The following is a 13140-nucleotide window of genomic DNA, read 5'->3' on the forward strand; positions in this document are numbered from 1 at the left end:
CCTCGATAACATGAAACAATATAAGGATTTGAGTCTATAAGGCACAGATGATTTCAGGTTTATTGTCAGTACGTACAACCCCGAGATGCTTTTTCCTGCGGGCGCGGCAGGATTGGACTTCATTTTGGAGTTAGGGTGGCCAGACGTCCGGTGTTTGGGCCAGACGTCCGGTGTTTGGGCCAGACGTCTGGCTTTTGGGCCAGAAGGTCTGGCTTTTGGGCCAGAAGGTCCGGCTTTTGAGCCCGCTATCCTCTGGTGCCACCGCGAGCTTGACGTTAATTTGACCTCCAATTTGCCCTACGCCCCAAAATGGACGACAAGTTAAGGGGCACACCTGTTAGATCCGGGGTCCTTAGGCCGTGCGCGGTCATGTTTCTTCTCGCGCGCGTGCACGAGGGTAAGCTGGCGCATGTGCTATGAGGGGGGCAGTATGGCGGCAGATCATGAAGGTAAGCCTTACACCCCCCCGCGCCCCACTGCTGAGAGAGTTTCTGATTCTGACGCTGAATGCCCTCTGTTTCGGCATGTCGGAAATGGCCACCCTTCTTGGAGTATTGTGAGCAGTTTTGGGATCCTCGTTTCAGGAAGCATGAGCTGACGTTGGAGAGAGTTCGGAGGAGGTTCACAGGGATAATTCCGGGAATGAAAGGGTTATCATATTAGGAGTGTCTGACCGCTCTTGGCCAGTGTTTGTTGGAATTTAGGAGAAAGAGAGGGGAATCTTATTGAAATGTTGAAAGGCGTGGACAGAGTAGATGTAGAAAGGTTGTTTCCTTCAGTGGGAAAGTTGAGGACAAGAAGGCTCAACTTAAGAATTGAAGGGCATCTTCTTAGAACAGAGATGGGGAGGAATTTCTTCAGTCAGAGGGTGGTGAATTTGTGGCCACAGGTGGTTGTGGAGGCCGGGTCATTGGGTGTCTTCAAGGTAGATATTGATAGATTCTTGATTATCCAGGGCATCAAAGGTTATGGGGAGAATGCCGGGCAGTAGGGCTGAGTGGGGAAATGGATCTGCTCATGATTGAATGGCAGGGCAAGTCTTGATGAGCTGAATGGTCTTATGGAAACACAAAAGTCTGCAGAGGCTGTGATTGTAAACCACGTTGACTCATCTGCCCATTTGAGCTTGTCCCATTTGCTTGTGGTTGACCATATCCCTTGAAATGTTTCCTATTTACCTGTCAACTTGTCTTTTAAATTCATCTTTATCTCCGATGCACGCTGCAAGACCTATTGAGTTTCTGCTGCATTTCTGTGTATTTTCTATAATACGATTACACAGAAACTACGGCCCAGAATCAATTTAGTATCAGGAAAAAACATGTCAGAAAATTTGTTGTTTTGTGGAAGCATTACAGATACAAAAATTGCGATAAATTGTGTTAAAAAAATTAGTGCACAAGAAGGGAATCAGAATCGGAATTTATTGTCATGGACATGTCACGAAATTCGTTGTTTTGTAGCAGCATTACAGTGCAAATATTGCTATAAATTATATTTCAAAATAAATAAATAATGCAAGAAAATTGGAGAAAGTGAGGTTATGTCTGTGGTTCATTATCCATTCAGAAATCTGATGGCAGATGGGAAGAAACTGTCCTTGTGCCGCTGAGTGCTTGTCTTCAGGCTTCTGTACTGTAACTGTAAATTGTCCCTTGTGTAGAGATGGCAAGAAATCAGGAGAAAGTTGATGAGAGAGATGTTATAAAGAAATAAGTGGGGGAATGGAAATGAAGATTCTTCTCTGAGAGCTAGAATAGACATGATGGGTTTAATGACCTCTTGTAGATGTCCTTGACTGAGTGAAATCTGGTGCCTGTGATGTCGCAGGATGAGTTAACAACCCCCTGGAGTTTATTCTTGTCCTGAGAGTTGGCACCTCCATACCAGGCAGTGATGCAACCTCTCCACGGTACACCTGTAGAAGTGACATACCGAATCTCTTCAGACACCTCAGAAATTAGAGGACACAGATTTAAGGTGAGAGCAGAAAGATGAAAAAGAGACGTGGGTATATGGAATGAGTTGCCAGGGGAAATTGAAGAGGCAGATTCAATTAAAATATTTAAAGGTATTTAGAGAGTAACATGAATAGAAAGATTGAGAGAGATGAGGCCCAAATGCAGGCAAATTGTTCAAGCTTTGGTGGACAATTTGTTTGGCCTATGTCCATGCTGTAAGATTCTATGACTAAAAACCAAAATGAAACCTACAGATGCTGGAAACAAGGGTTGAAATACTCAGCAGGTCAGGCAGTATCCATGGAGAAAGATAAAAAGAGTTAATACTTCAGTCAACAATGTTCCATCTAATCTTCTGCCTGATCAGTATTTACCGTACATCATCTTCTAGTCCAGATCATCCTAAATACCCTCCATCTTCCAAATTCATGGCTTCCCCCTCCACCACCATCAACTGAACCTTGAACTGCAACTCCTACATTTCCTGCTCATCTGCCCTGGCCCCCACTGCTTCCAGATGCAACAAAAACAGGATTCCCCTTGTCCTCACCTACTACCCCATCAACCTCCGTATCCAACACATTATTCTTCATAATTTCTGCCACCTACAACTTTATCCCACCACCAGCTACATCTTCCCCTCTCCTCTCTATCTTCTGAAGGGACCGCTCCCTCCATGTCTCCCTCGTCCACTCATCCCCTTCCCACTAATTGCCCTCTTGGCACTTTCCCCTGCGGCTACAGGAAGTACCACATTTGCACCCACACCTCCTCCCTCATCACCATTGGGGGCCCCAAACAGTCTTTCCAAGTGAAGCAATACTTCACTTGTGTATCCACGAGTGTCATCTATTGAATTTGGTGCTCCTGTTGTGGTTTTCTCTAAATCAGAGAGACTGGACGCAGACTGGGAGACCACTTCGCTGAGCACCATCGCTCTGTCCACGTCAGTAACAGGGATCTCCCAGTGGCCAACCATTTCAATTAAGTGCCCTACTCCCCTGCTGTCCATAGCCCCATGTACTGTCAAACCAAGACCGCTTGTAAATTGGAGGAGCAATACCTAATTTTCTGTCTGGGCCCTCTCCCAATTGATGGCATTTACATATACTTCTCTGGTTTCTGCTAGCCTACTCCCCATTCTCCCTTTCTTCCCCATCCCTCTGTCTTCTTTCCTCCAGCTCTTCACCCCCTTCTCTCTCCACTCACAGAACCGTCCCCCCTCCCCATTTGCTGGTGTGCCCTCCCTCCCTTTTCCACCTATTACTTCCTGCCTATGGGACTGTGCTCCTTCACCTGCCCCTCCCCTTCCCTGTTTTTGGGTTCCTGCCTACGTTTTGTTCATACCTTGATGAAAGGCTCAGACCCAAATCTGCTTTACTCCAGTATTTACATCATTCTCTGTTTATATCCCATTGACTGGGTAATAAAATTTCACATGGAAGATTGTGGTCTTATTTGTTTGTATTGCAGGCTTTAAAGGTGTTGTTCCTGCTTTGGGCATGAATGAGGTGGCACTGTGTCTTAATGCAGTGAAACACAAATGCAGAGACTGTGATTGTAGTCAAAACACAGAAACCTGGAGGAACTTTTCTGGTCTCACAGCATCCACACAAGGTAAAGAAATGCATACAGTGGGATGGATGTTTGTTTGTGATCTCCATCATCATTCATTCCTCTTCAATCCACCCATCACCTTAACCCCCCCTTCCCCTCTCCTCTTTCACACTGCTTCTGTTCTCTCTCCTCCCTCAGTTATTGAAACTTCATTATGACAACTACCTGAATATCTTGTATGGGATTAACAAGGAAAGCAAGTACAAAGTTTGTAATGATACAGGAACCACACATCCTGTTGTTTCTGGAAAAATGAATTAAAAACAAAAAGTGCTGGAAGCATCTTCAGGTCTCACAGCATCTATGTGAATGGAAACAGTTCATTCATAAACACCCTTTGCCAGATCTCAGCAGTTTATTGATTCTCGATCATATCTAACATTTATTTTTGTGGCCATTGTTATATTCCTTCTTCATCTCCCAACCATGCTAACACTCTTTGGGGTAAAGTCTCTGTTGCTAGTCCTCACTCAGTCTTTACATTTAAAAAAAATTTAGACATACACCACATAAACAGGCCTTTCTGACCCACAAGCCCATGCCGCCTAATTTACCTGCAAGCAGTGGCAGATTAACTACCACCCAGGCCCTAGGATGCACTTTAGTTAAGGCTCCCCCCCCCCACCGACCTTGCTTTCCTGATCCACAGCCCCCACCCTTTGTTGAATAGAATAAAGTGAAATTGTTCCATTTGGGAGTGATGCCATTTTAAACCTGATCCTCACTACCAATGACTCCAAAGACTGAGTGAGGAATGATAGGCTTTAATGCACATTAGATTGTAGCTGGCCCGACTCCATGTGCTCAAATGAATGGAATGGGGTAGGGAGGTTGACCTTTAAGGCCAGGTCACAAGGGGAGGAGTTACAGGGGATCAAGTCATCAGTGGGCCGGCCAGCCACTAATACACAGAACAGTATATACATATCATCACATTCTTAAAAAAAACAAAAACCCGCAGGTCAGGTGGTTTCCTCTGCCTCTGTGCAGCTCCACCAGGGGTGTACTGGTTGGCTCTGTTGCTGGTCGTATGTCCTGAGGCGGGGGCGGGGGGGGTGGGGGGGCATGGCTGTCATTATAGGAGGTGGGGTTTGGTTGATTGTGGAGGCGGTCGGCTTGGCTGGGCGAGGGTTCTGGGCGGATAGTATGGGTGCCCAGGGCACGTCGCTAACCTGCACCGTCCCTGAGAGGGACGATGTGGGTGTTGGTGGTGCTTAAGCAGGGGGTGGGTGGGTGTCTCCGGCACACGCCAGGTTCCAAGCAGGGACTGTACCCTCGTGGCTGTCAGGGTACTGGACGTTGGCATATTGCGGGTTTGCATGCTTTCGACCAACGGGTCGGTCTTATGGCCCCTCGCATATTTCCTCAGCAGGACGGGACCCAGTGATGAGAGCCGGGATGGCAGAGTGGTTCTGGTCGCCGACCTCCTGGGGAAGGAAAACATGCGTTCATGTGGAGTCATATTTGTAGCAGTGCATAAGAGAGATTGGATGTCGTGGAGTGCCTCTGGCATGCCTTTTGACTTGAGGGCCAGGAGGATCGCCTTCCAAATGGTGGCATTCTCTCACTCCACCTGGCATTGTAGCTCATGAACAAGGACCCTCAATCACTATGGATATAGTCTGGCTACCCGAAGAGGGTGAATATGCTGTGGAGTGCCCTGATAACTGTGGCAGAGGTCATATCAGGACAGGGGATAGCAAACGGGATTTCTGGAGAACTCATCAATGAGATTAAGGAAATAGACGTTCCTTTTGGTTGAGGGCAAGGGTCCCTTGAAATCGACACTCAGTCATTCAAAGGGGTGCGTGGCCTTGATGAGATGTGCCTTGTCGGGTCTGAAGAATTGCGGTTCACATTCTGCACAGAGCCGACAGTGTCTGGTCAGAGACCTGACGTCCTCAAGGACTATGGGAAGTTCTGGGCTTTTATGAAGTGAAACAACCTTGTGACTCCAGGGTGCTACATAACAATTACAGCACAGAAACAGGCCAATTCGGCCCTTTTACTCCATGCCAAACACTTTCTCCCATCTAGTCCCATTGGCCTGCGCCCAGAGGGTCGGCATCAGGTTGGGGGGGGACATCTGCCGGCATTGCCCCCCCAAAAGAGGTGCTGTGCTCCCCCATATGGTTGCGGCCATTGCTGGCCATCAGACCTGCCCCCCACCCACCCCTCCAGCATCACTAGTGTCTAGCTTGATGCATGCTAGTGACTCTCCACCCGCGCCTGGCTGCGTCAAGCGTCAGTAGCTTCTCGTGACGCTTGACGCAATAAAAGGAGCATCCTCGTCTCCTAAGTTGGAGGTATGGATGGTGTTAATGACAGGCAGGTCCCGGCATCCCATAGCTCCCCCTCCCCCGGCTAGCACCCCCCTCCACTGAATGAGCTCCCCTCTAACATGCTAATACCCCCCTCTAACATTGGTTCTGGCGCCGGCCCTGTAAATATTAAAATCGAGCCTGCATCTACCAATTTGGCTGGAAGCTCATTCTATACTCCCACCACCTCTGAGTGAAGAATTTCCCCTCCATATTTCCCCTCTACTTTTCCCCCTTCAATCTCAAAGAATCTCCCCCACTCTCAATGGAAAAAGCTTGTCCACATTTACTCTATCTGTCCCCCTCATATGCCCTACATATTCTAAATTTATCTGCCGGGTCTATGCTGGGAATACATTAGTTGGTATTTGGTTGGAGGAGGGGAGAAAAAACTTCATTAAAATCAAACAAAACTTTGCCTAACAGAAGCCGTCTGTGAGCCCTGAATAATTTGAAAAGTCTTGTTAGTTACAAAAAGATAAATAAAATAAGTTCTAAAAAAACAGTCTTGATACAAAATAACACAGGAGAAGTGAGGGTTTTTTAAAAAAAAAGTAAACCTCCCGTGAGCGACACTGAATGAGCAGTGCTCTGCTGCAGGAGGCGAATCTTAGACTCGCGTGCGCAAACAAATGTGAGCATTGATTGATAGGTGGCATTGGGACTGGCAAAGCCCAAATTGATAGATAGGAACCAAGACCCTGCTACAGATTGACAGGTTAACACGGTACTTCCACGAGCCTTGATTGACGGGTGGATCCAGGACTAATGCGAGCCCATATTGACAAGTGGTTACCAGTGGTTGTGACTAGCCTCCTTACCTTCCGGGCCCTTAGGCTTCAGCCAACTCAGCCTAATGGTTAATCCACCACTGGCTGCAAGCCCAGTACGTTTTTAGAATGTGGGAGGAAACCATAGTACCCGGAGGAAACCCATGCAGACATGGGGAGAACATGCAAACTCCTTACACACAGTGTGAGATCCAAATCTGGGGCACTGACACTTTAACAGCATTGCACTAACTGCTACAGTAACCATGCTGCCCCTTCTGTGCTGTCTCTTCTCTTCCTATCTAGGACTGGGCAATGCTCCCAAACTTTAGAACGTTGCAGCACAGAATTGGATCATTTTCTCATCCAGGTATTCACAAGCACACACCTTCCAGCAGTAGTTGAGATTCTATATCATCATCTTACACCTACGACATTGTGGCTCGGTATGACAATAACACCATCTACAAATTTGCCGACGATACCACAGTAGTGGGTTGTATAAAAGAAAGGCAAACAGGATGGAGATTGAAAAGTTGGCTGAAGGGTGCACCAACAACAACTTCGCACTCAATGTCACCAAAACTAAGGAGCTGATAGTTGACTTCAGAAAAAGAAAGCCAGAGGTATACAATCCAATGATCATTGGGAGATCAGAGATGTTGAGGGTTGTAATGGAGGATTTAGACACCAGGTTATGAAAGAAGGGATGTAGTTGAATAGGAAGACATAATCTAAATACCACTATGGGGCCCAGGGATGTATATGAATCAGTAGACCTTACCTAACTTCCACCATGAGGGCAAGAGATGCAGTTGTCTTTTGTTGGTCGCAGACTGTCAGGAGACCTTGAAGATAATTAAATCATTTGTTCAAAGAGATAAGATCTGAAGTAGACAACTTTTGGGTAATATAAGCCATGGTCCCACTGCTGAAGTTTGAGACTCTCCAAGAGGTGACAACATCTCTCAGCAAGAAGAAGAACTTCAAGAGTCTAGCTAACGTCCCGGTCGAGGGAGGTAGAGAAGCTGCTACTGGCACCCCGACAACCTACACAAGTGTGCAGTCGTCGCCTCGTTTTGGTAGTTGGGACCAGTCTAGGCATTGATAAGTATAATTGGAAAGGGCTTGCATATTGTAGTGTGAATTCAGCTTTAGATTTAGTAATAAAGACTTTTTTGGAAGTTAGGTAAGGTCTACTGATTCATATGCATCCCTGGGCCCCATAGTGGAATTTAGATTATGTCTTCTGCATCCCTTCTTTCATAAGCTAGTCTAAATCCTCCATTACAAGGGTGAGTAAATTTAAGTTCTTGTGAGTCACTATCTCGGAGGATCTTTCCTGGACCCAACACACCAATGGCATTGTGAAAAAAACACATCAGTGCCTCCACTTCCTCAGGAGTTGTGGAGATTTGGTATGACATCAGAAACCCTGGCAAATTTCTACAGGTGTGTGGTGGAAAATGTGCCCTCCTGGACACAGCCCCGGACATTACAGGCCAAACCCTCCCATTACTGAGTACATCTACAGGAAACACTGCTGTTGGAGAGCAGCATCAATCATCAAAGACCCTCACCACCTAACACATGCTCTGTTCTCATTGTTACCATCAGGAAAGAGGTATCGGTGCCACAAGGCTCACACTACCAGGTAAAGGTTTCATTATTGTCACGTAATACTACATGTAGAATGTAAAATACATGAAATTCTTTAACATTTGTCTATTGTAAGGCAGACAGAGAGTCACCACTTTGTTCAGTGCCCGTCACAGAAACCTACAGCACCTGGTGTTCTTAGGCATTCTCCCCTCCAAATACTGACCAGTCCTGAGCCTGGTTAGGTTCTGAGATCAGGCAATCTCAGGCATATTCAAGCTATGAAAGTTCAGGAACAGCTGCTAACCCTCCACCATCAGACTCTTACATAGGCCTTTTCACACTGTGGATGAGCTGCGACCCTACCTGGACCAGGTGAAATTCCCAGGAATGCAGGAGCTCCCGAGCCTTTTACACCATCCAAATTCATGGGAATTTGCCCTCCCTGGCAATTTTGGGGTGTGCCACCCCCAACCGATGATGCGTTATGCACTCACAGGAGTAGAATACGTCAGTTGCTTGCCCACCCACTCACTCCCTCCCTCCCTTCCCCCACCCCTGGCCATCCATCGGTGGGTTGGTTGGTTGCCCACTCCTGCACTTCGGGGCAGCTTCGGCACATTGCAACAGTGGCACAATGTGGGATGAATGGCCAACTTTGTTCCCCATAATTCCTCACACAGCTGGAACCACTCTGGAAATACAGAGCGGATCCAGTTGCATGAGAGATTATGGTTAACGAGGAAGGCCATTCATCCCGTATTCTGGTGCTCTTGTGACATGCCAAAGCAGCTGGTCGTTGTCAGGAGGTATGCATCTTTTAATTTTAATCACCTACGTGACCAAGCATGCAAGCGCTGATGTCACGAAACTTCCCCTGCTTGGCTGTTTGCCTTTTCACATCGGAGGGAGAGCGTGGTCCGGGAAAATTACTCGGGTCCACGGCCCTAACTACGAGGTAGGGCAGGTTCACAGGAGGATTCCCGGGAAATTTTCCCGGGAATCTTAATTTCACACTGTGATGTGAAAAATCCTAATGACAAACTCAATCAGAGACTCATTTAAGAACTCTTAATTGTGCACTTTATTGATTTTCTTTTTGTTCTCTCTCTATTGCACAGACAGTTTGTTTACGTCATTATCTGTTTACAATTCTTTGTTTGCATGTTTTAAGCTGTGTACAGTTTTTTTTGCACTATCAATTAGTGGTAATTCTGCCACACCCGCAGGAAAAAGGAATCTCAGGGTTGTATGTGGTGCCAAGTATGTACTCTGACCATAAATCTGAAATCAGAATAATTTGATTTTATTTTTTAACTCACCATTTTTTTTACATGCACTCTATTCCTGAACTCATTCAGTTTTTGCTAAAATACTACTTGGCTAAGTGAGAATTTTCAACGTAAATTAAGCCCATGACTATTCCGAGCGTTGACTGTAGGAGGCATCGGCATCATTGCCTGATCCTTTTTAGCAAGATGTTATCATCAGAAATGGAGAGCAGAAGTCTTGTCTAATTCATGTCCCAATTCAAGTGAAAGATGGCTCCATTATTTTATATTTAAAAATATTTAAACAATACAGTACGGTTGAAGGCTCTACTGCCCCATGCCGCCCAATTGCACCTAATTAACTGACCAACCCTGTATGATTTGGAGGGCGGGAGGAAACCGGAGCACCTGGAGAAAACCCACGCAGGTCACGGGGAGCACGTACAAATTCCTTACAGACAGTGCCTGCTTCAAAGCCGGGTGGCACCTGTGATAGTGTTGCATTTCTCTTCTTTGGCTTGGCTTCGCGGACGAAGATTTATGGAGGGGGTAAAAAGTCCACGTCAGCTGCAGGCTCGTTTGTGGCTGACCAGTCCGATGCGGGACAGGCAGACACGATTGCAGCGGTTGCAAGGGAAAATTGGTTGGTTGGGGTTGGGTGTTGGGTTTTTCCTCCTTTGCCTTTTGTCAGTGAGGTGGGCTCTGCGGTCTTCTTCAAAGGAGGCTGCTGCCCGCCAAACTGTGAGGCGCCAAGATGCACGGTTTGAGGCGAGATCAGCCCACTGGCGGTGGTCAATGTGGCAGGCACCAAGAGATTTCCACCAAGAGAAAACCCACGCAGGTCACGGGGAGCACGTACGTACAAATTCCTTACAGACAGTGCCTGCTTCAAAGCCGGGTGGCACCTGTGATAGTGTTGCATTTAACCACTGCACTAACTGCTTAGTCTGTTCCTGAAACCTTTGCTCATTAAATGGAAGCAAAGTTACCCTTTGCAAGTTCCTCCCTGTACTTTTGATTTTTTTTTTGGATTGCTGACGTCATTGTGGTGGTTGACTGCCAAATGGGGGAGGGGAAGGGGGAGTTCCACACATCAATAGAGATATGATGTTGAAACAAAACCAGTCGCAGATAAAATATATCAGCAGTAATGATTCTGTCCCTTGCCCCAGTTCCTCAGTTCAATAGTTTGTGTCAGCTCAGCAGTCTAGCGCTGTCAAAACCAGTAACAATTCACACTCATTTCTATCAAGGCTGTCATTATTTATAAATTAGAACATCAGCAAACATAAATGAACAACAAAGTACAAAAGGAAAATGAATGATAATCACCATTGATTGCTGTGATCTGTACCATAATGGTGATGACATTTCTCCCGATGATCTGGGCTAGCAATGGTTAATTCATGAAACCAGCATCAATAAAGGTTTGAGCCCCAACATTCATTGGGTTGAATGTTGTCATCAAATGCCATTTATCAAGCTACCCTGGTTTAATTTGATTTCACGCCTAGTTTATCAGCGATTTGGCTGTATAGGAGGAGAGTGAAAATTCATTGGCTGACAGAAGGTGAAGTAAGCTATGAGCTCGTTAATAAATAGGCCTCGGATGGAGGTAGTGGACCAATAAATTCTCTGGGATGGCTGGAGCAATGAGAACTGGAATTTGGGGAAGAGTATTGCATCCTTGGGTGTGCTGTAATAAACCTATTTACAAAGGAATCGGATTTAATTATTAATCCTCAATTGTGTTTTTGACGAGGAAAAAAGGTAGGATTAATGCCTACAAAAAAGCGGTGGGAAATGCATCTACATGAATTTTTCAGTGTGAGAGACATCGAGGATTTTTATTCCCCCATTCAAAGGCATGTGAAGGAGCTGGAGTGAACTGGTTGCTATGGTAATGGGAGGCTGCAGAAGGAGCCTGAGAAAGTGAAATAAGGACGAAGAAAAGCTTTTGTTTGGGTATTTTCTTCTTGAAAAGATTGGAAGAAAAGGGGGGGAATGGCGGATCGAATCCCTGGCTATGGTGGACTCTATGACACCAGCTCTCTGCTGCAGTTTTGCACTGGTAAGTTCTGGGACTCTGAGGCTTTTGTAAGGCCTACATAGCAGAAGCTAAATATAGAACTCTCTACTGCAGAATGAATTGAAATGCATTACTGTGTAATTAATATCTTGCTTTAATCTCGATATGATTGATCTGTTTAAGGAACTGAATGGATGATTAAATGTTTTATTTTTAAAAAACCTTGTTTCACCTGTTTACATTCAATCCTCTTGCATACTTCACTACTGCTTGCATTGAGGTGTTTATTGGCGTATGTTTACCTTTTTATTACTGCTGTTTTAATTCCATTAGTTTATGGGAAATATATATTGTTTTGATACACGTAATTATTGTGAATGATTATTCTGGACTGGAGGAACCTGAATACAGGTACTGTATCATTTTAGTTTTTTTCCACTTGAGTTGGGATTGAAAAATGATTTCAGTTTTATAGTAAACCCAACCTGATAGAGAACAAGCTGTTGCATCATGTGGATTCTTGAAAGTGTGTGCTTGTGAAAATTAACTTTATAAATGGGGGAAAAGAGACACTTTGTTGGAACTGTGCTGTCACCAAGTCAAAGCAACATAGTACTGTATTTTAATCATCCTGTGTTTTAAATAACTACAAATCTACTGTACAAGCATGTGATAAACAAAGTTTCAGTTAATCTCATTTGTAAATTATTTTGGATTTTTTGGGTATCTCTGGTCTGTATCAATATGATCTGGTTGGCTTTAAAGTTATTCTTTTTAAACTACAATTCTCTCGTGATCATGTAGAGATGAAAATCACGTGAATAGTACGTCACTGACTTTAAACCTCTTTGCATGCCACAACTATGCATTTTCTGTGTACCACTTGTTTGCAATGTCGTGCAACTGATGCCACAAATCTAACCAACAGAGAGGATGAATATTTTGAATAATTTCAGACTTTCTTGAGCAGTACTGAATTGTCAAGTGTCTGAGCTCAGGATCAGGTGTTCACCGTATCTCGTCAAGTGTCCTCCGGCCCTGTGCAAAGCACGCAGACACACAACCAGACATATACATGTACTGACATACAATACATATGCGGGATAGGTATTCACGTATACAAATAAATGAATAAACATTGTTTTGGGAATATGAAAATCTTGGATGGCTAGTGTGAGCAGTCTCACTGCATGCAGGAAAAAGCTGTTCCTCAATCTAGTGGTGTTGGCTCTGATACTCCTGTGTCTCTTTCCTGATAGGAGCAGCTGAAAGATGCTGTGTGCAGGGTGGTAGGGATCCTGAAACATTTTGTGAACCCTCTTCAGACGACGATCCCAGTAGATCATGTCGATGGGGGTGGCGGGAGACTCCAGTGATCTTCTCTGCTACTCTTATGGTCCTGTGGATTGACCTCCGATCAATTTCTCTGTAGCAACTGTATCCCACTGTGATTCAGCCAACCAGGACAGGAAGTATGCAAAGGTGGAAGACCCCAACTGCAGCTGTCACAGTTCTACAACTTGTCAGCCTAACATCCTTGTTGACTAATCTGCCCCTGTTTGGCCCAAATCC

General features: G+C 45.3%; 1 protein-coding gene across 2 annotated transcripts in view; it reads left to right on the top strand.

Annotated features, from left to right (window-relative positions):
* LOC138748337 (echinoderm microtubule-associated protein-like 1) overlaps window positions 1–13140 on the top strand; it is a 146367-nt gene that overhangs the window by 422 nt on the left and 132805 nt on the right. For both annotated transcript variants that reach the window (XR_011347948.1, XM_069908351.1), the window contains exon 2: window positions 3435–3578. Coding sequence is in view for 1 of the 2 variants with exons in the window: in XM_069908351.1 (XP_069764452.1) it covers window positions 3464–3578 (115 nt within the window). In the remaining variant the exon portion in view is untranslated. The remainder of the gene's footprint in view (window positions 1–3434; window positions 3579–13140) is intronic.

This window comes from Narcine bancroftii, chromosome 13, assembly GCF_036971445.1.
Source record: "Narcine bancroftii isolate sNarBan1 chromosome 13, sNarBan1.hap1, whole genome shotgun sequence".
Lineage (NCBI taxonomy): Eukaryota > Metazoa > Chordata > Chondrichthyes > Torpediniformes > Narcinidae > Narcine > Narcine bancroftii.